This window comes from Homalodisca vitripennis, chromosome 7, assembly GCF_021130785.1.
Source record: "Homalodisca vitripennis isolate AUS2020 chromosome 7, UT_GWSS_2.1, whole genome shotgun sequence".
In the NCBI taxonomy this organism is placed as follows: Eukaryota; Metazoa; Arthropoda; class Insecta; order Hemiptera; family Cicadellidae; genus Homalodisca; species Homalodisca vitripennis.
In genome coordinates this window covers 124,977,681-125,004,649 of record NC_060213.1, presented here as the reverse complement: position 1 = coordinate 125,004,649, position 26,969 = coordinate 124,977,681, and the positions used below count along the sequence as shown (strand labels likewise).

At 34.2% G+C, this 26,969-nt stretch overlaps 1 protein-coding gene across 1 annotated transcript in view; it reads right to left on the bottom strand.

Moving 5' to 3' along the window:
* Window positions 1–26,969, bottom strand: part of LOC124366876 (rho GTPase-activating protein 21-like) — a 271,854-nt gene that overhangs the window by 18,888 nt on the left and 225,997 nt on the right. The window contains exons 21-31 of the mRNA XM_046823476.1: window positions 20,313–20,452; window positions 17,504–17,508; window positions 12,328–12,470; window positions 11,212–11,412; window positions 10,928–11,054; window positions 9,922–10,082; window positions 9,508–9,596; window positions 8,374–8,611; window positions 4,902–5,117; window positions 3,509–3,638; window positions 1,090–1,223 (exon numbers count right to left, since the gene is read on the bottom strand). Of these exons, the coding sequence (XP_046679432.1) occupies window positions 1,090–1,223; window positions 3,509–3,638; window positions 4,902–5,117; window positions 8,374–8,611; window positions 9,508–9,596; window positions 9,922–10,082; window positions 10,928–11,054; window positions 11,212–11,412; window positions 12,328–12,470; window positions 17,504–17,508; window positions 20,313–20,452 (1,584 nt within the window). The remainder of the gene's footprint in view (window positions 1–1,089; window positions 1,224–3,508; window positions 3,639–4,901; window positions 5,118–8,373; window positions 8,612–9,507; window positions 9,597–9,921; window positions 10,083–10,927; window positions 11,055–11,211; window positions 11,413–12,327; window positions 12,471–17,503; window positions 17,509–20,312; window positions 20,453–26,969) is intronic.

Here is a 26,969-nt window from a genome sequence, read left to right as displayed (position 1 = left end):
CTTACTGTTTATGGTCTGATAAACAAAAATACTGAAAAGGTGTACTTTTTTAATTTAACTAGCGTAAATTTGGTTTTAATTCTATTAAATGGGTAGCATGACATAGACCACTTCATATTTTTCACACTATAATGTAATATTTAATATTATTTTTTTCTTTTATTAATTTTTAACTGCAATAATATCACGGTTTGTTTAATTGCAATGAAATAATTAATTATTTTCTGCATAAACTGTTTTTAATCTCTCATTTCTAAACATGATTTATATACTACAGTTTATTGTGTAAAAATATTTATTTGGTATCTATATTACAAATTATTTTTCAAGGTTAGATTAAAAGTTTTTTTAAACTTACCTTTGAGAAATGTGTCCCTACTGTTTATTGTACACTAACTTTTTATAGTGTATCAGTGTTTCACAAATACACATTATGTGTTTATACACTTTTTATATTCAACAAATCAGAGATAATGTATTTTTATTTTTTCTGCACACTTGAAAATAAAAGATACAAATGAAAATAATTATTGATGCATTCGTATGTGTAATTCTGTTTCCTTTTTTTATCACACCCTGAATTTTTAAACTTGTACAGTTTCTAAATACTTCAATACTTATGTAAAGTACTATAAATAGCAATTTCTTTCAATTACATTTTTTAGGAGACAAAACTAAAATATATCATTTTGGTATTTATATTTTTCTGCACATTTGAAAATAAACAATTAAAATGCAAAATATTATTGTTGCCTTTGTAGAGTGTAATTTTGTTCACTATTTTTTTTATTATATACTGAATTTTAAAACTTGTACATTTTCTATATACTTCAATACTTTGTGAAGTACTTATTTTCTTTACGACACAAAACTGAAATGTATAATTTTGGTATAGGTTAAGAATAGAAAATGTTCTAATTTAAAGTTAAATATTTTATAAATCATCATAATATTAATTTCTGCAATTCCAAATTTTCTTATCATAGATGATAATGCACTACCATGAAGTACACAAATGTACACACAATTGCGTAAGGAAAAACATGTTTTATCATTCGTAATAAGCAATCAACTTGTTTTGTTACCAACCTGTTTGCTCTCGGCAGAGTGGTCCGTGTTGTCTTCTGCGTGCGTCTTCCTCGTCTTGCTCTTCATCATCTTGCGGTTAGCTGCACAAATGATGGAGGACACAATGTCTCGTGCCGACAGTTCCCTCCCCATGCCTGCATGCCACGACAGCCACAACATTGATACAGTGATGCCAACTTCTACACTACAATACCCGCTGTTCACCTCCTTCCCAACAAAACAGCACCGGATTCCCTCATCTTTTAGTAAAACACTGAGGAATCGTCCAGAATTTTTGTTTGTTTGATCGTTTCACCTTTTATTCACAAATATTTGAGAGCGTAAAATGGTAGGTTAAGAATTAATAATATACCTACAGAAAAAGTACAATAATATAATTTGAGATGGCCTTGCCCTTAATACATTATAAGAAAGGATAAAAAAAATGATAAACATGCTGAAATCTATATAATAAGGATTGTTATTTACATAAACTAAATTCTGATAAAAAAGGATTAAAGAATATGTTAACAAACTTTAAAATGATAGCACTCAGACCTATAAATCTCTCTTTTTTAATTTTATACTTTTTTGAAACAATTAACTAGTTACAGTAACTTCAATAATAACTGATTTAACAACAACAAAAAACTTATTATGTTTCAAATTTTTTTGTAAGAGTTGTTTTGAAATACGATTCTATGAGGTGAACAGCATTACCAATGCGACAACAATAAATGGAGATAGAAATAACAAAAATTGTAGAGTGTCACTTAATGGAAATGCTCACAAGGCATTAATTTTCAAGCAAGACACAACATGCCCAGGAAGAACATGAATAGAAGTGATAAAAAACAAAAAATTCTGTAAACATCTTACCTTCAGTCTGCTTGAAATTTTTTTTAGTTTACTGCTTCGTTGTAATTAAAAAGCTTGTTTGAAGATATTATGAGCCAAAATTTAGAAGCCCGAGTTAAATTTAGGTAAATTTAAATGTTATAATGTAAATATTGTATGATAATCCAAGTTCCAATCTTTTTTACTATTTTGTTTTTGGCAACCACAAAAAAGTAAAATTTCAACTTTACTTTTTTACATTAAAGTTATTTCAAATATTTATTATTGTAAAAATAAAAAAGAACAAAAAACAACACAAGGTACTTATTTAAACGTCTTATGTCTTCTTTAAATATTGAATACAACGATTTAACTACAATGAAGCATTCAATATGAATAAACACCAATTCAAAACTGACAAGACAGATTATGAATACTCCCAGTTAACTAAATTTAAAAAGGTGTTGATCCTATTATAAGAATAATAAAAAATGTTAGTAATACTGTGGTAAATACACGACCAAAGAAGCACACAACAGTAGGTTATTAATGGTAAAAACAACAATAAATTGATTAATTTCATGCTTATATCACAATGCAACAATCCCAATAAAACACTTAAATCTAATGCTCTTCAAACATATCCCAAAAAAACGTTAGTCACTTTAATAAAAAATTAATGTATTTATGATTGTCATACTACAAAAAATTAATAGCCTATGTCTAGTAATTCATGTCAAATAGGAAGGTAATTTCAAAACATAGTTTTTTATTTTTATCAATACTTGGTCAGAAAAAACTGTTTTTACTAATATTTTAAACAAATTAATAAACACATTATACAAATATCTGGCCTAAACAAAACTAAAAACTCTCAATAAAAGTATAAATTTTAAAATGTACTAAAACAAGATTTGAATTATTAGGGTTGAAAGCCAAGATATGAAAATCACCAGGCTTACGTTGAAAACTGTCTTCTAGGGTCCACTGATTTTAAAGAACACATAAAAGTACACGTACTTTACACATATTCTATCCTGTGGACAGACAACTACAATTTTCTCTACTGATTGAGAAAGACTGCAGTCCAAGGGAATGTTGAGTTAACTCCAGTTCACCTTCCTCTTATGTGCAGCATCTGAAACCCGATGCTGTTGCAGACTTGATTTGTGAAATCTGGACTCATGTTCGTCTGAAGGGATCCAAAAATAGTCGGTGACGAAGAAGCTCAAAACAAACTCTGCATCGTTTCGACATCAGAGACACCTAGACTACAAAATGCAGTGCAATCTAGGTGAAGAGTTATTCTTATTGTCTCATCAGGTGGGGAGCTAAACTCAATATTCACATTGAATTAACCCTTCCCACCATAGCTGCGTTATTGCAGTCCAATCGAAAATTGCTAAATACGTGTACTTTCAATCAGTGGATCCTAGAAGGTAGTTTTCACGGTAAGCCTGATTTTCCTATCAACTACCAAACTAAATACAGACCCTTGTAAAATAATTTAAATAAACAAATTCTTCCTTGATTTATTTTGTTAATTTTAAGGGTTGCTTCCCAATGAACTTTCCCCGTTTTCTCAGCAGTTCTGTCTACTCACCCTCCACTTTGTGTATGTTGCCGAGCAGGAGATTGTGATTGGCCACTGCTGGGTCAGGCTCCACCCCTCCCCCCTCCACACCCTCCAGTGTCAACCTCTCGACGGTCTCATCACCAAAGCACCAGTCCACCTGCAACATGCCAAGAATGTTCTCTCCTTTTAATTCTCCTTCAAAATTCAATTCAATTATAATTTTATTTACATATACAATGAATTGTTGCTAATGTATAGAAACGCCACAAAACTTAAATTGAGATAATTATAACAAATCTTAGGGATGAAATACTTAACCATAGGTCTAGCACCAGTGGCGTATAAAGAAAATTATTTCAGAGAGGGGGGTCAACACACACTGGGTGGTTTAATAGATATAAAATACCCTCTGAAATATGGGCTCGGAAATCTTTCCCCACAAAACCGATGAGCTTTAAGACCTCATAAATGTGTTGTAGCTTAAAACATTACTGGGTACAATTTCAATGTTTGTCTTTCTAAATTTCGTGGAGGGCTTAAGCCCCCTAACCATCCCCTTGTATACGCCCATGTCTAGCACTAATAGTTGACCTGAATTGTTTCCCTAATCTAGGGACTAGTAAATAGTAATTTTTGCAAGTCATCTTATAAATCAAACTTTTGATTATGAAAATCACATTTAAATAGATTATATTGCATATTTGAGTAATAAGAGTGTTTAACAGTTTAATTTAATGTATATATGTCTATTTCCGATAGGCCATAGTGATCACTGTAAAACAGTTTTTCAATCCTTGGAATTACTTACATCCATGCATGTGTTCCATGCTCGTTTTTTACATGTAAAATGTGATGTAAATTGTTTTAAAGAGCATAAAAGCATTCATTAATATAAAATTGACTTAGTTGGCATAAAATGTAACTTTAGTCGCACAGCAAAGTCTTATATTTTTGTATGTCAAACTGTTTAATCGAATTACTTTATTAGCTCGTAGACTGTGCTATAATAAATTCAAGTTTACAATTACAAAGTTCTAGAATCAATGAATTTTTCATTGTGATACGACTTGAGTTGGGTAAGGGTACATGGAATTCTGATCACAAGTTTATTTTTTGACATTGTCTTATATATATGTAAGTCTTCTGACAATGAAGAAATTTAATTTGATTTAATAGTTAACTGAATAACACATATATTATATAATATATCCATTTTAATTTTAATGAAACATTAAGTGTTGAGAAAGATGAAGATAAGTAATTTGCATCAACGTAAACTAAACAATTTAAAAACATTTTGTGTCCTGATGGGATCAGTTCTTATTAAAAACAAAACTACAACTAGAAAGAGATGAAAACGCAAAGTTAAACTCCCAATATACTTATACAATATATACCGTAATATACTGTGGTGACTCACGTGCAGTATGAGGGTCTCGACGATGCGACACTGATGGCTCATGTCCGTTACCATGGTGACCATGTTGTCGTCCGCCGCTCTCACCAGGGTGGGGCCGAACACGATGGCTAGGTTCCGAGCCTCCATCTTGTTGGTGGCTGCGTGTTCCACCACCTTCTTGAGATGCAGCAACAGGTACTTGAGTGTCTCGTAGTGGTGGTCGGGCAGATCATGCACCTGTGGGCAGGTGTCAACATCAGTGCCACAGCACCTGGTTGTTACGTGGAATTCTTACTCTTATCACAAAATGAAATAACAAAGATTCAAGATTCAAGATGTCTTTATTAGTCATTAAGTAACATAATTAGTTACAATAGACTTCGTCACATTATTGGGCAGTAATACTTAAAAAATTAACAATTTTATAATTGGGAGACTTATTTTAAAATTAACAGGAATGTTGCAAGATATAGGAACTTACAAAACTAATAATTGGTATAAATAGAGAGTGGTTGTATAAAAATTATTTAAGAAATAAGAAAGCATTGTAGGGTAAAATATATATAAAAAACGCAGACTGACTGGACAAGAAACACAAATAACACACACAATTAAAACCCAATGAAAAATGTAACAATATAAATATTTAAAATATGTAAGTCAGGTGGTTAAAACATAAAATCTCCAAACTATAAAATAAAGGTTAAAAAACTTAAAACATGACTAGACAAAATTATAAACTTAAGGAACTAATATCACAGGCCAAATATTCATTCACAGAGTAAAATGCCTTTTCTTTAAGCCCATTTGCTTACAACTCGTTTAAACCTATTTATATTTACAATCCATCCTCCTTTTGGTAATTTATTAAATAGTTTTATTTTCATATAGATATGACTACATTTTGTTTTTCAAAGCCTGGTCCTTGGCAGCTCTAACATGTACTTTTTTCTAGTTTTTATAAGTATGTATGGTTTCTCTAACAGTATAACTTTGCAGATTTGCTTTTTACATCCAGTAAACAATAATATATATACAAACAGGGCAATGTCATGATATTTAAATCCCTAAAAGCTTGCAGGCAAGATTCCCTTTCATTAAGATTTTTTATAATTCTTATTGCTTTTTTTTTGCCAGACAAACAAACACTTTATTTGAATGGCAACTATTTCCCCATAAAGAAATTCCATAGACTAAGTGGGAGTGGAAAAAGGCATAGTAGGAGGTTATTAGCATTTCTTCGGTGATGCAGAGTTTCAATTTGCGCAATAGGAAAATTACTCTCGCCAATTTAGTACAAAGATTTTCTATATGACTTTCCCAGCTTAGTCTACTGTCTAAAAAGATTCCTAATAGTTTAACAGGCCTTAAAACATTTGTAAATTACATGGTCCATTGAAAAAATTATATTTTCTGTTTTGCTATTGTTTACAACAAGCCTGTTAGCCTGAAACCACTCAGTTGCTACCTTCATTGCATTTTCTTGTATTTTTATTAAACCATTAAGTGTACTATGGGTGATTTAGAAGAGTAGTATCATCAGCAAACAAAACTGACATACAGGGTAAATTGAAAGGAAAATCATTAACTGCAACGATAAATAAAAAAAGGACCTAAAAACTGAGCCTTGTGGCACACCAATTTGAATTGTTTTTATGAGAGACGAAGTAGAACCCTGAACAACCATTTGTTTTCTATTTTTCAAATAAGATACCAACAAATTCAACTCACTACCTTGCACACCATAGCAATAAAGTTTACTTATAAGTAACTCATGAGGTATGCTGTCGAAGGCTTTAGACAAATCAATAAGGTTGCAGATGATGTTGTTTTATACTCAAAATTATGAATAACATTACCAACTAGAGTTTCTACAGCTTTTGTAGTATTCATTCCTGGTAAAAACCCAAACTGCTCTTTACATAAGAGACCATTTAGCATGAAGAAGTTTTGTAATTGGTTTTTGATACAATATTCAAATATTTTGGCTAAAAATAGGTATTTAAAGATATGGGACGATAACTGGAAGGGTTTGTTTTATCACCCTTCTTATAGATAGGAACTACTTTTGCTAGTTTTTAAACATTGAGGAAATGTGCCTTCAATTAACATTCCATTAAATAGATAAGTTAGTGGTTCAGCTATGACACTGATAATCTGTTTAGTAATCTTATTTGAAAAACCATAGTAATCTTCACTACCCGATAGATTTAATTCAGAAGCACACTTTAGGACATCTTCAACACAACAATTACTTTCCAATATAACGAATTTCTTGGAGTACAACTATTTACATAATTATTTACTAGGCTAAGAGCTACACTAAAATCATCAGGTACTTGAGTTTTATTCATATCTAGTGCTACATTTCTAGTGCTACAAACTCTTCTTAGCATTCACAACTTTGAGTAGAAATTTTCTTATTGTGTTCAAAGAGTGTTAACCAGTTTAAAGTTTAAATAAAAAAGTTTAGAGTTTCCAAATTAAGCATAAACGATGAAAATAGTATTTTAAGGCTGTATGCTGCACAGAATTTACTTTTACATCATAATTATATGTTTAGATAACGTTTAAAACTGTGTAAATGAAAGTAACAATACGTTTAGATATACCCATCTAACTAACCCTTTTAGACGGAAACCCAGCAGGGATCACTTCTGCCTGGTTTATATCTTCCAGTTGAACCTACCACTAGACACAGCAAAAACCGATGTGTCACTTAAATCTGGGCCACCTTATGGATGTCCAGGAGCGGCACATCACTAACCGCAAATGTTGAGATTCTGGGGTGCAAGGGTAGTTTGATAGGTCAGACAGTCTACTGCGGGAGATGACTGTTGGAGTTTGTTCCCTAAGTATCAGAGGTTCTTGCTAGCCTCAACAAGAATATTTTTTTCTTTTTTATTGTATTTGTTATTAGTTCTATATTTTTGCATGTACACGTTCTAACTATTGTTCTTCCAATTCTTTGTTTGAAGTTTATTTTTTACGAAGGAAGAATTGTAAGGAAACAGGACTTTTTTGGACATTTGGCATATTTCAGTGGAACAAAAAATCAGTAACACTACGTTTCGAGATCTTCACTTCTTCCAGTCTTGAGTACTTTATCTATTGCATTGATTTTTGTTGTTACATTTTATTAATTAACTTATCTTGCTTATTTTCCAAGATTTTTTTAGACCACAACAAAAACCTTTTTAAACAATTTAATTATACTGTTTTAAACAACTGAATGAATAAATTACTTCACTGATAACGTGAAATTAAAAATTAAAACTATTTGGTAAAAATCAAAAATAATTTGACTTACTTTAAGAATATAAATAACTCATAAAATACATATTTTTGAACAGTCAGGAGAAGTGTTGATTTCATGTGAAGAATTCTGTGAGTTATACATTTAAAAACCTATTGCACTTGTGTTTCTTGAACACGAGTTCCGTGATTTACCACACACAATGAAAACACCCAAAGTCGTACGCTTGCTACATACCAGTCTGCGTATGGTGGCCATGCGCAGGTGGGGGTCTGCTATCTTGTCTGCTCGGATGAAGCTCGGGTAGAGCTCGGTGGTGAGCAGACAGTCGGGTAGTCGCCGGAAGAAGCTCTTAAGCAGCGACGAGATTACGTTAACGTCGGTCCAACGCTGATCCTGAGCCAGTATCCCAGGTTCCAGGCCTCGGTTGACTGCCTCGGTCAGTGACGACACGGCAGCTGTGTTACCTGGTACCCTGTCCAAAACTTACAGTTAGTATCTCTGTTAACACTCATTTCCAACCTGATCTTAAATCAACTAATTTTGTTTTTAAAATACTGTGTACTCTACAATTATTTTGATAAATAAGTCAATACAAATAGTGGCATAAAAAAAGAAAAAAAGCATACTCAGAGTAAACCTCCTCTAAATTTAACTGTTAGCATGCCTTATTACTCTTTTTTAGTCAAAAATTTAAAATTTGTAACATAAATGTAAAGACAATAGATTCTCAAATCTTAAATGCTTCTAGCTTAGTAATTACATATTTGTGTACATATTATTTCAAGTATATCGAAGAGTTTCTTAAACCTTATAGCGGTAACTTTCCAAACACCCAACAGGGCTTCAAAAAGTGAGGTTTTTTGTTTGTTAAATATTTTTTATCATTATATTGTGTTTGTTCAGAAATTATGACATGTTGTGAGAAAATTTCTTTTAAACTTTAAACTTTTTGATATGAAACAAACATTTTTAAAATACCCCAAATTTTTATAGTAACCAATAGGTAGCTTCCTAAATGCTTTCTTCGATCCATTTTGTAAGCCTTGTCCTCAAACATAAAGATATTATTCACGGAGATGTAATAACAATCAATAAACATATTGCAGGTAGCTGTGAAACAGATGAACTGCCAGTGAGGTAGGTCGTCCATTCAGTAGCTCTACGCATTAATCACAAAACATGTTTCAGACACCTATTGGATGTGATTTGGACTATAAAAATTTACTTCTAAAACTCCCTGAGGAATGGCATGATAGTTCACTAACAAAAAGTATACTGCAACATATATATTCACACTGCTTTAAAATAAACACAAAGATGCAACAGTGACTGTTACAAAAGGTTACAGTTTTGTAACTGTAAAATTACCTGTAAATGCCAATGATCTCCAGGCCTCTTGCTTCTACGATGCCGGTGCACATCTCCACTAACAGAGGCACAAACTCGTTGATTGCAGACTGAAACATCACGACGTACAATTACTAAGTTTTAATTCACACAAGTCTACGTTTTTTTTGTACTCATAAAAACACATCATTAAAGGGACTAACACAATTTTGGTAAGACTAAAGTTATCAAAAATTTGGAAGAGTCTCTTCTGAAGAATGTAAAATCATCAAGGAATAAATCTAGAAACTGACCGGAGGGCATTCCTCTAATGGTACACCGATGGTGGTTGGCCCCCTCATGATGGGGGGTGATTCTGGTATGAATAAAGTTGTACATTTTTAAAGTCTCTTCTGAAGAATGTAAAATAGTCAAGGAATAAATCTAGAAACTGACCGGTGGGCACTCCTCTAATGGTACACCGATGGTGGCCCCCTCAGGATGGGGGGTGGTGGCTGTAGGAGAGACAGGAGAGCCGCTATGCTGTATCCTCCTGAGCTGTTTGGCCACTCGACCCTTCCATGTCTTGCTTTTGGGTGACGGCACACCCTCCACCACTGTAACAGTAAATATCAGACCCATATCACTTCTCCTCCATTTCAGAAAAAAAACTGAAAAAACTTTAACTCATGGATGTTACTCTGGAATTCAAATTAATTTTTAAGATGATAGTGATTTACACTTCTTCTATCTTCAATATTTAGGATAAATTTATATATTTTTTTCAACTCGTGATTTGTTTCATGTTTTGACTTGTCGAATCTCTGCACACTTTCAGTATACACAAAAGCCTGGATTCATGAGCTAGAATAAACTTACAAATATTCAAAATGGTAATTACATCCTTACACTCAAGATAACTAAGGCATTGACAATATAAATTCTATTTTGTTCTGTATAGGAGTGTTATACTTACTTCAAACTTTTATGGCTCAGTCAAAAACAGAGAGTGAACAGAATCTGTCCAAGCATACTTATTCAAGTGAAGACGATTATTTGTGCTAGGAATCTATCTATTTCCTATGACTTTGCACTGGATATTTTATTCATGCACAAGAAACAAGTATCAAATAGTTTCCATCTAAATTTTCGACAAAACACAAATTTAGAAAGTGTATTGTAATAAATTAAGAGTATTTGCCAAAAATATAAACTTTGTATTATCAAGGAAGTAAATTTAGAGAAATTTTATTTAAAATTGGATGCAAAATGGGAATCATTACAAAAGGGTTTTATGGTGTAGAAATCTAGAACCTGAAACCAACCAAAATTAGGTAGGTAGTTTAATTTTTGCATATATATGAGGTACTGGAATCATCATTTTCTTATTTCCTAAGATACCCCCTTCCTATTTCACCAAATTAAAATGAATAGCAAAAGAGAATAATACACCATAACTAACCTTGCTGACTGGGCTTGCGAGTTTTATTCACAGGCGACTGGCCAGTGGGTGATCTGTTCCGCAGACTCGTCAGTTTACGCAGACCTTTCTGCGCAGAGGCCGGAGATAGACTGGTACCACTCAGATTCTGTTGTTCAAAGCAACGCAATTCATTTAGCACCTAGATATTTATAGAGTATATTTTGCCATATAATCGGCAATAAGCTAGTAATTGAGATTCCGCAAGTTTATTTCAATATTTATTTATTTTTAGACAGAATGCTGTATAAGCTGGAAACTTGTACCTGACTGTTGTTATTGTTGGCCTGCTCTTCTAGAGCCTCGATCCACCGAGCCATCTGTCCTGCATCGGCGGCTTGTAGCAGCAGTTCGGATCCTGCTAATGTGTTGACCCGCAGCACGTGTTTCCGTTTGGTGTAGTTCTCTGCAGGACCCACCAGGGCACAGCGGACATCCACCTGCTCTCCCTCCGCTCCCACAGGTGTCTGCAACACCAGCGTCTCGCGGTAAGCTTACTTATTACAAACAATAGTGTCCAGAAGTAATCACAGAAAACGTTGGGAATACGATAAGGAAATGCTAGTGTTGATGTTTATTAAAAAGCGTAGACCTTTTTCCGCATTGTTAACTACTGTTGCTTTGTATGAATAGGGAGATCTTCTATGGATCTCCCATAGAACATTATGGATCATTATGGATTATGGATCCGACATTTATCAAAACGTTGATGCTACTTCAGTCTTTTATTTACCTGTACATTGAGCGTTATCTCTAATTCAGTGCTGTAGATTTTGTTGTCCAAAATACATCATATTTGACCTCAAAAATATATAACATACAATACGTGTCATTAATATTGTAAATAAATGAGAAAAATAGTGACAAATTCTATTGAAGCCAACATAGAAGAAATAGGTACAGTTATGAAAAATTGGATACAAACCCAAATTGAAGATTTTCTATGTATTTGTATTTATTCGTTCTAACAATGTTAATCTAAACAAGCAAACAGTTAATATATATTTGATTTTCATCAATAAAATTACAACTTTAACCCTAGAACTGGCGTGGAATCCAGTTGACTTGATTAGCAACAGTGGGTACCTGCAAATTCATGACATCAGATCAGGATGGCTGGTTCATTTATACCACAATAACACCCAAGATGTAATATGCAAAAATTCGTATTCATGGTAGGAAAAAATGCGTACTAAATTACAACATTGCCAGTTCCAGCGTTAATATGTTACCAATTCAAAATCAAACACTATTCACATACTACTGCACTTCTCTATTGATTGTATACCATTGTGGTATGTTACAATGAGCAACTCGGTCATTTTGATAGATTTTCATGTATTCTAGAGTACAGGAAACGCAGATACTGCCGAAGTACATACCCAGGAGCCGTAACTACCCCAACGACGCAGTCGAGGGCGACGATAGTGGAAGAACATCGGTAGACAGGAGTTGCGCGGACGGCGAGCCGCGTACACATTGGCCAGATCATTTTCACTTACCGCACCGGACAACATATCACACACTTATGTCAACACGCACACACACAATCGTAGGACTTGCACTGCTCAACGCTAGTCACATCGTATTCACTGTTCATAAAATTCATTCACTGTGTATAGAAGACTGCTCTGTAAATAAACACCACTGTGATATTTCTAGTTCAGCCAGATTTAAGAATTCGGTTTGCTTTGAAAGTGCATTTTGAAAATATGCTTTACATTTAAGCTCCGACCAGCTCTAGAACTGGAAATGGTGAACCTCTATAATGGTAAACCATTTTGGCGTCTTTGCAAAATATATTTTTAAAACTCATAAAAAATAAAGTTTTTAAACTTACCCTAGCATATTGCTATTTTATTCATAAATAAATTCTGTCTCAAATTATATCATAATTATAATTTTTTGTAACTGTTTAGGTACACTTCTTGTGTGTCGAACAAAAAAGTATGTTTGTCATTGAACTACAACTCAAAGTTTAGCTCCTAGAAAAAAGTACTAAAATTTATATTTAGAACAATTACAAATAAAATGTATGTAATTTTATCAAATATAAATAAAATTTCAAAATTAGTTTAAGTCTACCAAATTACCAAAATGTATGAAGTTTCTTGAAAAGTTAAAAACATTAATTATAATTATCATAATTATTATTTATCATTGAAATTTGAAGAAAATTACTTGATCCACAAGAATAATGATACTTTCATTAAATTATTTGGTACTATTAATTTTATTTTTTACTGCGGAATCAAAACAATATAATACTCAATATAAGAGAATATTTTATAGAAAAAAGCCAGTTCTAGGACTTTCCTTCAGAAAGAAAGTAAAAACATCTTAATCATGTCTGACTAAAGGAAACCATAAAGTGTGTATCAGTAAAATTTAGCAGAAATATATTGTATTAAATGTGAAAAAAATACTCATTAGTGGACCTTTCTGACATAAGAAATCCTTACACTGAATGAGCCTAACTAACCCTCACACTACAGTAACAGAGCAACACGACCCAAGCACAGGCAGGAAGAATACTTCCTCCATTGCAAGATCATGAAACTCTAGAGGAAATGATGTAACATTAAGCAGAGTGTAACCACTTCTGATGGTATCATACACACCGGTATATCACGGCACATACACTGCACATAGGACTTTCTCTCAATATCCCTTTCGTGCTACGAGAACTTCTTTAATATTTATATACTTCAGTTTGTCATGATTTTGTTGAGAAAGTACAACTCTGACTTAGAAATTACTGTAATTAGTTGTAATCAGATAAATCCGGGAAAACAATTTCTGTTTCCTTAATTGGAAAATGTTTTAAAGTGATTTAGTTTTAATGATATAACCTAAATTAACATTTAACACGTATTGATAATTAATTCCAGAGTTCTCAAGCAAGCACCGTAATTTATAAAGGTATCCTGCACAAACTAATATATTTGCTAACAAAATATTACAAATGACAAACAGCACGGTGAGAGCAAATTAAATTACCCTTCTACTTAGAAATGAACTCGCAAATATTATGCAATTGAAGCCTTCGAAGTGTGTTACGTCAGTATCCAATAAAACGCTCTTGCAACAAACAGTTTGCATATGTTACTGCACAGTTTTCTGACTTTCGTTTGGACTTCTGAACTAAAACTGCATCAGCAAGCAGTAAATCACCTAAATTTCAATGATCTCTGATATTATTCAACTTTTAATTAAAATCAAAAATACAAAAGAGATAAATGAAAAATGAGATCTAGTTTGACTGTAGAAATATCTTTTTATTACCTCATAAAAAATTAGATCTAGTATGACTTAAAAAATATTTTTGTTTTAGCTCATAATACAAAAATTTATGTACAAATTATACAAATTTATGTAAATTTAACTGACAAATTTTACAAAACCTTGATCAGCAATGTTCTTACATAATATGCTGTATTATTGAACAATCTTAACGTCATTTGGAAACACATTATGTTTTGATCAAAATTTTTTACAACAATTAAAATTATCTGTTATAACTTAAATTTTTACTTTGATTCAATGCATTTCAGAGTCACTGAGTTTCTACTTCTGTGAGAATACACCCATTTACATTTTTTTCTCAGATTAAATCAAAATATATAGGAAGAATACGACTTGTGATCTTGAATGTTTATAATACTTGAAACGTATTTTTAGAGTTTTAGACCAGACCAGAACGGAGACACGATCTACCAACCTGGATGGAACGTTTAACCAATCCGCTAGTGATGAATCGGAACAGGCGGAGATCCACACGCATGACCTTATTACTGAATCACGCGACCTCTTGTGACAAAAGTTCCAGTTCTCGTCGGACACACCAGCCTCTTGGCTATATCAGCGGCAAAAGATCGCAATCAGGGAGCTAGGGTCATGTCTCAAATTGAATTACATAAGTTTGTAAGATTGCTTCGCTATCTGGTCAACAACAATCCGTCCATTATCGTTACAAGCAGCTGATTACTGTTAACACATTAAGCTGGTTGAGGGCATCAATTCGTGTTGGCAGCATCGTTTCAGTTGAGAGCCGGCTGTAGTGAAACAATCTCGAGCTTGATACCATAAGAGCAATTTTAAACATCAAACACTGTTAAGCTCTTATTTTTTGTGGTACAATTATGGTTGAAATCTCATTTTAAATCTATATGATTAATACGCATGCAGAAACTTTTCTTTTATTCCTCTAAAGTGTATACTCTTTGAGTATTTGAACAATCAAGTACAAAACATTAGTAAATATATTTGTTTCTGAAAAACCTATACAAAAATATCTTAAAAATTGTTTAAACACGTATAAATTATACGTTTAAAACGTAATATCTCCCATAATTGTACAACAAAATTAGGGTATGTAGGTGTTAGAGGTTTAAAACTCCCAAAAATCAAACAGTGTTTTAAGGGACTAAAATCAAAATACTCGACAGAACAGCCCTTAACAAGTCGACTATGGCACACGCCCTAGTCTGCTTGCGGTTTTAAGAGATTATCTTCATACACTACAGGCCAGCAGTAAAAGTGTAAATGTTAGCAATTCAATCATTCAGTTAGCAGGGACAAAGTTTTGACCTTTTGACAAACGCTGCATTTAAAGTTCAAACATGTTTGAATTTTTTAATTTCAGATTGTTGTTTTTAAAATATATATTATTTGACAAAAGAACAATTTATTGTCGTTAAAAAGTCTTTTAAGAATGATTTATACTGTCCTTTGTACTACATAAATACAATATACACATAATAATGACCAGAAAACAGTTTAATTGGCTATATCATTATTAATAAAAAACTTATTAAACTATTTGATAGTGTTTGTAAAAAAGTTATTGGACCTTTACTATACACCACACCATGCATATAAGGTTTGTAATAAATCTTAAAATGCATAATATAAGTAAAATTTTGGATCAATAACAAAATTATTGATTGTAATTAAAATAAATAATGATTAATTATAAAATAATTATGTTGAAACCTTAGAAACAGTTTAATATGTTTGTACTTATGTTAATGTCTAATGCAGTACAGTAGTTAACAGTCTTATATGGCTAGCATTTATTATACAATTAATCAATTAACTTAATTTTTTCACAAAATACATTAACTGTATAAGTAATGCAATTTTTTATATTTTTGTGTTAAATGTTGTAACTTGAGAATATTTATTTATTGGACTACTAGCAATATGACACTCCGTTATTTCCTTAATTTATTACCTTCTATTAGTCAATTTAATAAAATTAATGTTGTTTTGAAATTATCTTAAGATAACCTCTTAGAAATGTTATATTGTTAAATAATTTTAAATTTCTCAAAATATCCAGTAATACCACTTAATAGTTTCAAAGCCAAAGTATTAATTACACAGTTCTAACCTATATTCTAATATTGTAATGTTTGATGACATGATCGTGTGGGATATATGGGAGTATTACTGTCTCACACAAAGGGCATGCAATTAAACAAAGCACAATTGCATCAATAACATTGGTTAATAGTAGTGATTATAAATCCAATCTCTAAAGAGACAACAGCATTCACTGTGACAATCTAATTTAGTGATCATTCTTAGAAGGTGACTTCTGAAATTTTTAAATTCTTTGTAACTCATAAAATGTACAATTTCTCCATATATTATTCTGCATAAATCAGGTTTATAAGAGTGTTATTGAGAAAAATTTGTAGCAAATACATTTAATGCAATATTATAATATGTACTATTTATAGATTTATAAATGTCCACCACAAATATTTTTTACTATTTCCTTACTCCGCTTTTTATTTTTTTTATGAACCATTAAAAATTTATTGCTTTGGCCATTCATAAAAAAACTAATTTCAAATTGTCAAATGTTAAGTAAGTTATTAGTAACTTTACATTTACAATAGTATGGCATTTTAATTCACAAGCAAAATTGTATTTTTTTAAATTATATCTGAACTTACATTTTTAAAACGAAAGATCGTATTCTACTTAGTGATTAACAACCCAAAATACAAACTTTTAATTATTTAACCAATGCAAATAAGCAACAAATTTATTTTTTATTTTTTACATCCTAAGTGATTAATGTTACATTTCAAAACTCATCAGATTTTAATTTTGAAGTAATTTTTAAATTCATTCTGGATAGAAAAGGCTGAAAATCTAAATTGAGTTTTGTTATTTTAAGCGGTGTCTTCACATTTTTAGCATTTATTAGACATTGAAAATTAGTGCAAAACTTACTCCTGCATTTAAATTTTTTTTAGTCAACTAGAAATTGAATACAAAAAAGTTAACATGCTAAATAAATATTCTACAATATGTACGATAAATTAAAGAATCCAAGTGCAATTAAAGATTAACATCAAATTATCCACAGGAAAATAGCTCCGCAATTATTGTTACAAATAGTCAGACAAGATTATTCACATCGAATAAAAAAATAGACTAAGGATACACAATACAGAAATATTGATATTGAAAAATTCAACACATTGCAATTTTTTCAAGACAATCTAAAAAAATATCACAGTGCACACAACATAAACACACATCCGCTGCAAACAAACCGGATTCAAACAGGTCTTGCGCACAACAATAGTGTTCCAAAACAGAACAAATATAAGGACGAACAACGAAGTCGTCGGCGCGTGGGAGAGAGAGACTATCGCGATAACCACTGACAGAGGCCAGCGTAACACTGACGAACGTAGCGTAGCGACTGCAGTGTGTCGGTGCCCTGCGCCACTGTGGACTGCACTGAGTGTACGTCGCGCACACTGGGGTCTGGGTCGTACTACGCTGGGTCTAACTACGAAAGCCAATTACTTACAAAGAAAAACAGATGCATTTCTCTCAAGAAAGGAACCTGTCGTCGTCGTTTTGGTGGAGGTTCAAATACGGTGGGGGGGGGGGGGGCATCGAAAGGGAAAAAATTCCAAACGATTCAAGATTTTTATTGTTGAAGACAATAGACATTGTGTACAGCATTACAATGGTCAAAGATCACTAAGGCTAGAACATTTTCCAATTAAAGTTAGATATATAACTTAAAAATACTCGTATAGGCAGTTTTCGACTAGGAAGCTCTTAACTGCTGACTTAAATCTATTGTACGGCAATTTCTTGGTAAAACATTGTACATAATTATTTATACCCATATATTCAAAACTACTAGTATACATGCATCTTTTCGTGTTTAAATAATTATTATGTCTTGTGTTAAAGCTGTGAATACCGGTTGAGTCATTAATTAAATTTATTAATTCTTTCTTTAATATGATAAATGTATTCATAAGCCATGTATTGTTTATCTCAACACACTCATTTATATTAAACGGTCGGACACCTACAGAACTATGTAAGACACAGTGAAAAAGTATGACCAGTGAAAAATTTATATTTTGTCCTTCCATTTCGGCTAAAGATTGATTTATTTCTTACAGGAATTACGATTTCAATCGAGATTCTTCTATCGATTTCGGTAGGCACTCGATTATTGCTGTATTTACACTACTGTTCGTTTATCTTCCAACATTGAGACATGAAAGTTTGGTCTTTGTCATTGAGATTTCGGTCGGCACTCGATTATTGCTGTATTTACACTACTGTTCGTTTATCTTCCAACATTGAGACATGAAAGTTTGGTCTTTGTCATTGAGATTTCGGTAGGCACTCGATTATTGCTGTATTTACACTACTGTTCGTTTATCTTCCAACATTGAGACATGAAAGTTTGGTCTTTGTCATTGAGATTTCGGTCGGCACTCGATTATTGCTGTATTTACACTACTGTTCGTTTATCTTCCAACATTGAGACATGAAAGTTTGGTCTTTGTCATTGAGATTTCAAAAAGAAATAAAATATCTATTCTGTATTTGTGGTGACTTTCATAACAGTTGAGTACTTTACAAATTCAGGTGATAATTTGGTGGATTCCCTCCGGAAGATAACACTAACGGCTAAAATTATACAGGATGTCCCAAAAATTAGTGTCAAGCAAAAGCCCAGAGAAAGAGCACACCTAAAGGTACTCAAATAACCTAAAACGTGCTATCCCATTTTTTTTCGAGTTATTAATTGCTTTGTGATTTTTACTAAACTCTTGACTGTTATAAAGTTTTTGGCTTTAGCTACGTACATAGTTCAGATAATATCAATTATTTTAAAACTACCAGACTGGTAAATGTATCTGACGGATATATATTTCTCACCATACATCTATCACGGTGTTTTGAAAAGGTTTGTTATTTGTAACGTAGCAAATAATCTCATCTTAGTGGTTAAAGTTGTGAAATATTATTGAAGGAGCCTGTAAAAAAATGCAATCAACTTTTCTGTGTAAACATTGTTTTATGACAGCACAGCCACATGTTTAACTGTTAATTACTATTTTCAATTCGTTTACATTAGTGTGAAAATTCTCTAAGTAGTAATGATGAGTTTTCACGCCTATTTTCGATTTGAGCGATTAGATAAGAACTCAATTACCTTACAAAATGCCCTAAAACATAAGATGGACAGAATTTTACACCGAAGACAAGAACGTAACCAGGAAAAAAATTTTGGGGGAGGGGATCCAGACAACTGATATTTTTCCGTAGTGGAATGAGAGTAAGGCCCTATTTTGTTCCTTAAAAAGTTCTTGACCCGTTTCGTTGTTGAGAACGATCTTTCAACAGTACATACCAGTCTTACTTAATTATTAAAATAATAATAATCGTGTACTAAAACTAAGTAATTTAAAAAATTGAAAATTGGGGGAGGTCCGGACCCTTTGGGCCCCTTCACTAGCTACGTCCATGACCGAAGACTCCCTTTGAAGCACTCGGCAAGAACTACGCTAGATAAAAGTTTGCTGGACTGTGCTTTTGAACTAATGCATTAATTACAGTATAGCTCAAAATGTTGCAAACTAGATATATAAAATAAAAAGTTAAAATCTAACTCTTTAATCTTAGTCGTCGTTGACAGAAGTAGACTTCTCCGATCTGTGATATACGAGTATTTTTTCTTGATAAAAAAAAAACAAGGCAAAATCATCTATGGAACAAAAATCTAGAGAAATACGTAAATTACAATGCCCATAAATATAATCTGTTTGAAGTTTTTTCATGATCGTGGCAACAAGGTAAACTCAACATGGGCGTCGGAAATATAAGTCCTCATACAGGTGCAAAACCCATAAAATTGCGTGCGAAGCCGCGGGTAACTACTAGTGATAATATATTTGATGATTTAGAGTGCAAAACCAATATTTCTGGCACGTACTGACGTACAAGGGATAAGCTACGCGAACACCGTTAATTATATGAGAGATCTAACTGTGCCTGTGGGTAAGTACCCAATTAGCCCCAGGACCTTGTGCCGGTGGAAGCAGCGTTTGTGGCGAAACCGCCGGCGGAGCCGGGGCCGCGGTTGCGCCACAACATCTTCGATCTTCTGTTTACGTGTTCTGGTATGGATCTGGCCACTGTTCGCACCATAGAGGGCAGAAGGATCTCGACAGTCCACAAGAGCAAGGGTCCAATTGTCAAAGTCCTAAAGTAAATGGTTCAGACCATTCAGTAACCTTCTCACTACGACTCTCACGGACAAGGACGTAGCCAGCGAGAGGGTCAAAGGGGTCCGGATCTCTCCTAAATTTTCTATTTTTTCAATTTTTTTCTTTTTTAGATTATTATTATTTAAATAATTCAGTATTACCCGACATGTAATGCTGAAAGATCGTTCTCAACATTTAAACGGGTCAAGAACTTTTTAAGGAACAATATGGGGAATGAGCGGTTGACTGCACTTGCCTTACTTTCTGTACACTACGGAAAATATCGGTTTCTCAGAAGTCAAGAAGAGTTTTACTTTTGTAAAAAACTCTTTTACGTATTATCAGTTCTCAATGTGGATTTGCATAATATGCACTGTGTTTTGCAGACAATAAAAGCATCTTTTGTTATTAAATTACAGTACTATTACTACTTTTCACTACTAAAGTAAATATTACTTTTAACATAATACTAGAAGAGTTGCGGACCTTATCTCTAATCGCTAAGAAAAAGCAAAATATTGGAGATATACAAATGAACTTTTGCGTCCGTAAAACAAGAATGCACTGTATCTTCAGACATTCATCTATCGGTTAGTTAATCGTGCGGTTTCATGATGCATCAATGCCAATTCCAAGAAACCACAACTTTTTCGGGTGGGTTGGAGAAATTATCTGATTCTACGGCAACATCGCGTGGGTTAGAGAGATTATCTTATTCTGCGGCAACATCACGTGGGCTAAGAGAGATTATCTGATTCTGCGGCAACATCACGCGGGTTAGAGAGATTGTCTGATTCCACGGCAACATCGCGTGGGTTGCAGAAATTATCTGATTCCACGTCAATATTGCGTGTATTATAGAGATTATCTAATTCCATGGCAACATCGCGTGGGTTAGAGAGATTGTCTGATTCCACGGCGACATCGCGTGGGTTAGATAGACTATATCATTCTACTGCAGCATCACATAGATTAGACAGAGTCTATGCTACCTGACAGCATCATACAATAGGGTAGGGAGATACAGTATATAATACCAGTTGCTTCAAAACAGAGAGAAGGAAGCAAGTCAAAATTCCACATTACTTTACAGTTCACTATTTATTTTTAATTTTAAACTTAACAGAAGTTGTGGACGATTTCAATGTCCAAGAGCTTTCGAGCCACGATCCTAGTTACGTATTACTGTCCCTGCACGTCCACCACTAACACCGAATATTATTTCCACGACGTGACACTGTACAAACTGGTCTGTGGGAGACATCTCACTCTCGTACTTGAAGGTCACTGAAAACATAAAGTGAATACATTTCTTAGAAAGCCCGGCACCGTCTCTGGCGAGAAAGTTAATGGGATCATACTCTACGACTTGTTTGATTGTTTACACTGTACACCGGTCCTGCCTGTATACGTGCCGCCGTGAAACACACACTCGGGCCCAACTGGTTTACTGATGTTCAACCGTGTGTGGGAAACCGGTCCTTTACATCTGCTCGCGTTATAGCTGGTACGAGTCTTGATCAACTAATGAGTAAACACTGTCGTGCTCATAACCTCAAATTTATGTTTAACAGTTGTAAAGCGACTTGAGAATGTCACACTGCTCAGCAACGTTGCTTTTTACTTGTTAAAAGTGAAACCCCCTAGCAGATATATTCTCTAGCATGACGAATCTGTATGGTGAGAAGTTCTACGAATCGCGACTAAAACTCTAATTTAGTGTCAAAGAACTCCCCAACCGAGTAAAACTCCCCCTGATCAAGAACTCTTTCAGCTGACTTTTAAACCTTGTTTCTATGGGTTCGTTTTTTTTATTTCGGAGCAAACAAGAGAAGAACCTCGCTCCAGCATTGTGCGGTAAATTGCCAGCTAAAACTGAACGATGAGGAGTCTGACGTAAATTAATGCCAGCTCTAGTGTTGTGCTCATGAATTTCATTACTTATCGAACATGGCCGAAATTCAGTGATAAACCCTGTTATGGCCGATAGTCGAGGTTTATCAGCTTCTTCTTTTGAAACTCGAACTGATAACAGTAGATTTACATGCAAAAACTGAAAAAGGAACATAGAGATCAATCTCTGGAGAGATAAAATTTGTTAATTTAATCAATGAAAATAAAAAGGTGAGTATCGTGATATTTCTACAGATTAGATTAAACTTGCACGTCTATTTATATAGTAGTTCCACGTTCCACTGGAGTCACCGATAAAATACAACTGAGGAAGGGTTTCGCTGTACGCCTCATTAAAAACGTGTAAGATATTCAAAATCACTGGAAGGATTTCCATCCCCAATTCTGTACAATACCATCAACTCTCTAAGTTCCGGTGTTCATGAACACGTTCTTTTACACTTGCATTTGGAAGGCTGACTGAACAATCACACATATTGGTGAAAAAAGGTTAGGTTATGTTTCAGACATCGCTATGGCGCCGACTACGGAGACTATCCCGCTCGGAACTTCACAGGCACCGATTGCTCTACGTAGTCGCTCACAACAGTTTCCACCGTTCCCCACTGATCCCTGTGCTCGTCTGGGCGGCACGCAGATCATAACCCGTGTTATTGCCGGTCTGCCTGCGTCTCGGATCTCACTTTCTCCCGTCAGCGTGTTGCGTGCTGCAGGTACGCGTCAGCGTCGCTCTCATCGCTCGCTGACTCAGCAAGAGTGTCAGCCCCGACACTTCCGGCTACTCTTCAGCACTACCGTATCGCACCTTCCATCAGCGCCCATTGTGTTCACGTTACGGTCGCTGAGGAGGATACCGAAATATACCTCAGTAATTACCGCCTAGCTGCCTGATTCGCTTCTTCTAATCTCTCGGCCCACTGGCCAACATTTGGCTCCGGCCTTCGGCAAGATCGTAATCTCGTACAAGGCCGGCGCTCTCAGAGCGATAACCGATTCCGAGTAACAGATTATTCAATAACAAGTGTTCACTACACTCTCTAAACCTCTTATTCAATCGACCCGCACTGATGTCCAAGTGAAAAATCCGTCACAGTGACAGAGAATTGTAACAATTTTTTACATCTTGCACGATCAATTCAACCTGCCACTTAACGCTTAAACAATATAAATATAATGCAGAATCAAAAAAGTACCCTGGCTGTACTGAGTTCTTACAGAACAAGTCGTTGCTGCAACACAACAATAACTGAACCGTGCAATATACACTGATTAAGATGCAAGTTTATTTATGAAATGTTTTGTAATTGTACGGCGTCAGTCGCCGAGAACCATATTTATTAACATTCTACCCAATAATATTTATGTAAAATGGTAGTGGACGAGAAAATATTGGAGCAATTTCTCAACTTTCACATGAAAATGTTTTCCATAGCTAAATGTAGTTTTTCGGTAATATGACATTAATATAAGGTAAAACACTTTTTTATAAACTCATATCATACAAATTAGATGGACGGATACATGGAGAACTTGAAAGGAGTAAAAAACCAAAAAAGTTAGGACCTTTCATAGGATATTGTACATATTTAAATGAAATACGAATAAAAGAAAATTGCACGTGCTTTGAATTAAAAATAAAATATAATATGTTTTATTCAGTTGAAGAATTCATGATGGGCCGCTGGAAAGAAAGTATAGTTATAAATTATAACTGATTTGAACTCACATTTTTAGAATTAGCCTATATTAATTAAAAGGTTTTGTGATATAAATGGAATTACATTATTAGTAAGGTGTACTAACAGGCATATTTAAGAAATTATCACTATAACACAACACTATGTAACGCATTATAACAAAAGTAACCTATCATTCATAGTACATAAATAGAGAATCAAGGGGTAGTAGCGCCAGTGCAGCTGAGCGGATAGAAACAACAGTGAGTCAGTGACACTATAGACAACATTCAACATACAACTGAATCTAACAGCAGTTCACATGCCATGGCATTACGTGTGCGCTGCAATAACTTTTCATGGTCTATCTTCGGGACTTCGGAAATCGGAAGAATTTTTAAAAGTGATGCTACTGTTTTCGAAGATTTAAGCGTTCGCTAAAAAGCCGGACGTTTTACACGATTTTCAAAAGCCGGAAGGACAGGACGGACGTCTGGTCACCCTGAATCAGAATCACAGATGATCAGCCTGTGTCGGATGTGAAATTCTGCCGGTAAATATCACACCGGGTGGGCGCCGGCCGGGGAAAGACTACTTCGTGAGCAAACCCGTGAGACAAGACACTCTACAAGAAATTCAACTGCGGCATACATCAAGTGACATTTTCAACGGAACGGCCTTTCTAATGGACATCAGCGCCGCCATTACCGATAACACTCGCTCTCTACACAGCGTTCACGCCAACGGCACACAAATGGGCATGCTGTTTCTGGAAACATCACAATTCAAGAAACCACCCCTAACATAGGGAATTGCCGAATCTCAACAAGAACTGGACAGGGGCAGAACAGTTTTAAATAAGGAAAGACAACACACGTTGTCAAAGAAATTCATTGGAAGACAAATTTTTTCCCGTTACCAAGCCTCACATTACCTTACTTCTTGGAAAAAACTGTACTTGGAAGATTGTTCAGAGAAATGGAACCGATTAAAAAGGACGAAAACCTAACCAATTCGAGGAATACGTGTGCCTGTTCTTAGGTAAGGCAGCCTAGATGAATTGCTTTTAACCCTTTTAGCGCCAAGAGCCTAATAGGCTCAACCTGTTAATTCATAAAACGCCAAGAGCCTTTATTTAGGCTCTCAACATTTTCATGCAGTACACAACCATTTATTGACTAATATCAATAAAATTAGTATTGATTTATGCATTTTATGTAAAATGTACTATAGTAAGTAACACTGCATAGACATTCATATAATATTCAAACAAAATAACAATACACACTAAAATGTTTTATCCAAGCGTTTTTATGATAAAAGTCAGTTTTGTACTTTGTTTACTAATAAATATTGTTTATACCAACTTTCACAGGTTTTTCTCAATTAAATATATTACACTATAATACAGAGGTTTGTTGAGTAAATATTTTTTCAAGCATTTGTTGAGCTCTTAATTTACATACAAAAAATGGAAAAAAGTATCTAACTTTTAAAGGTACCCAAAGGTATACAATTTTTAACAGATCAACATTTCATAAATTCCATTACATGTCATTGTTCTTCTATAAATAACGAAAAAATTAGATAAAAATCATTAGTTTACCATCAAATTTACGATTTATATCTATGTGTGTTATCATTCGTAAAATTGCTCTTGCACTAGTGTGACATACCCAGCGACTATGCCGTGGCACCAGTAACTCTGGCGTTATGTGACGCGACCTGCCCAATATGCTTGGCGCTAAAAGGGTTAAAGAGCATTAGGGAAAAGGATATTATAAAAGAATCGTTTTAAACATCACTCAAAAGACTGAAGATAAAAAAGTTATCTGGATGGCGGTGTGTCCTCAAAACCTTGTAAGAAGGTGAGATGGATTAAGCCAGGAGAGTGGGGTATTAAAGCAGTGACGAAGTATTACCAGGAAATTGTAGTGAAAAATTCGTGAAAACAACCACAACCGGGTGTCCAACATGAAACACCTTGGAGATGAATTTCAGTAGAAAAAATTCCCAACGGTCCAACAATTTTAAATTTCTTCCACAAGGCCTTACAACGTCAAAGATGCCTTAACCAAGTGCCTTGTTATAAAAAGCCTTTGTGGAATAAATTCAGGTACTTTGATATTATCCTGGGGCCATTCTGTCCCTATCTACTATTTGTTACCATACGATATACGTAAGTAGCCTAAATGCAGACGTATGTATTATAAATAGAAAAAGTTAACATTTATGAACGCTCACGTGTTTTGGGCTTGAATTCGGTTATTATTTCGATGGATGTTTTTCTTTCTTTTGCCAGAAGTGAGGAGTGGCGCCGAAGGCGCCAAAGAAGCCCATACTGATGGCTAGGGGCATTTCGATACTTTTCAGACCTCAGATCACGTGCCAGATCGTCCAACGTCATCTGAGATGGAAAAAGAAAAAGAATTCTCTAGACAGTACCCAGATTCAGTCTCAAATCATGTGGGCGCTCGTAAAGGTTAATTTAAATTTTGATGGTACTCGTACTAGCAGGACATTTATAATATGAGGCATTTATGTTAAGAGGTCTTTAGCCAAATACTGCCCGAGTCAGGTACTGATGACGGCATAGTATGGCCTGATTTACCCACATGTTACCTACAGATTGGTGTTGTGGGGCTCCAGTGCAAACAATCAATTTTTGAGAGCCTTCAAAATTCAAAAGAAAGCGATTCGAATAATTGCAAACATGAGTTTTAGAGTCGTGCCGACCAGCCTTCAAAAACTTGCAACTGTTGACTCTGCCCTGTCTATACATCCTGGAAACAGTTTCATTTTGTATGTGAAAATGTACCCTGATGAGGGGCCGTGACGTGCATGGATATGAGACAAGAGGTAGAGACAACCACCGTTCTGGAA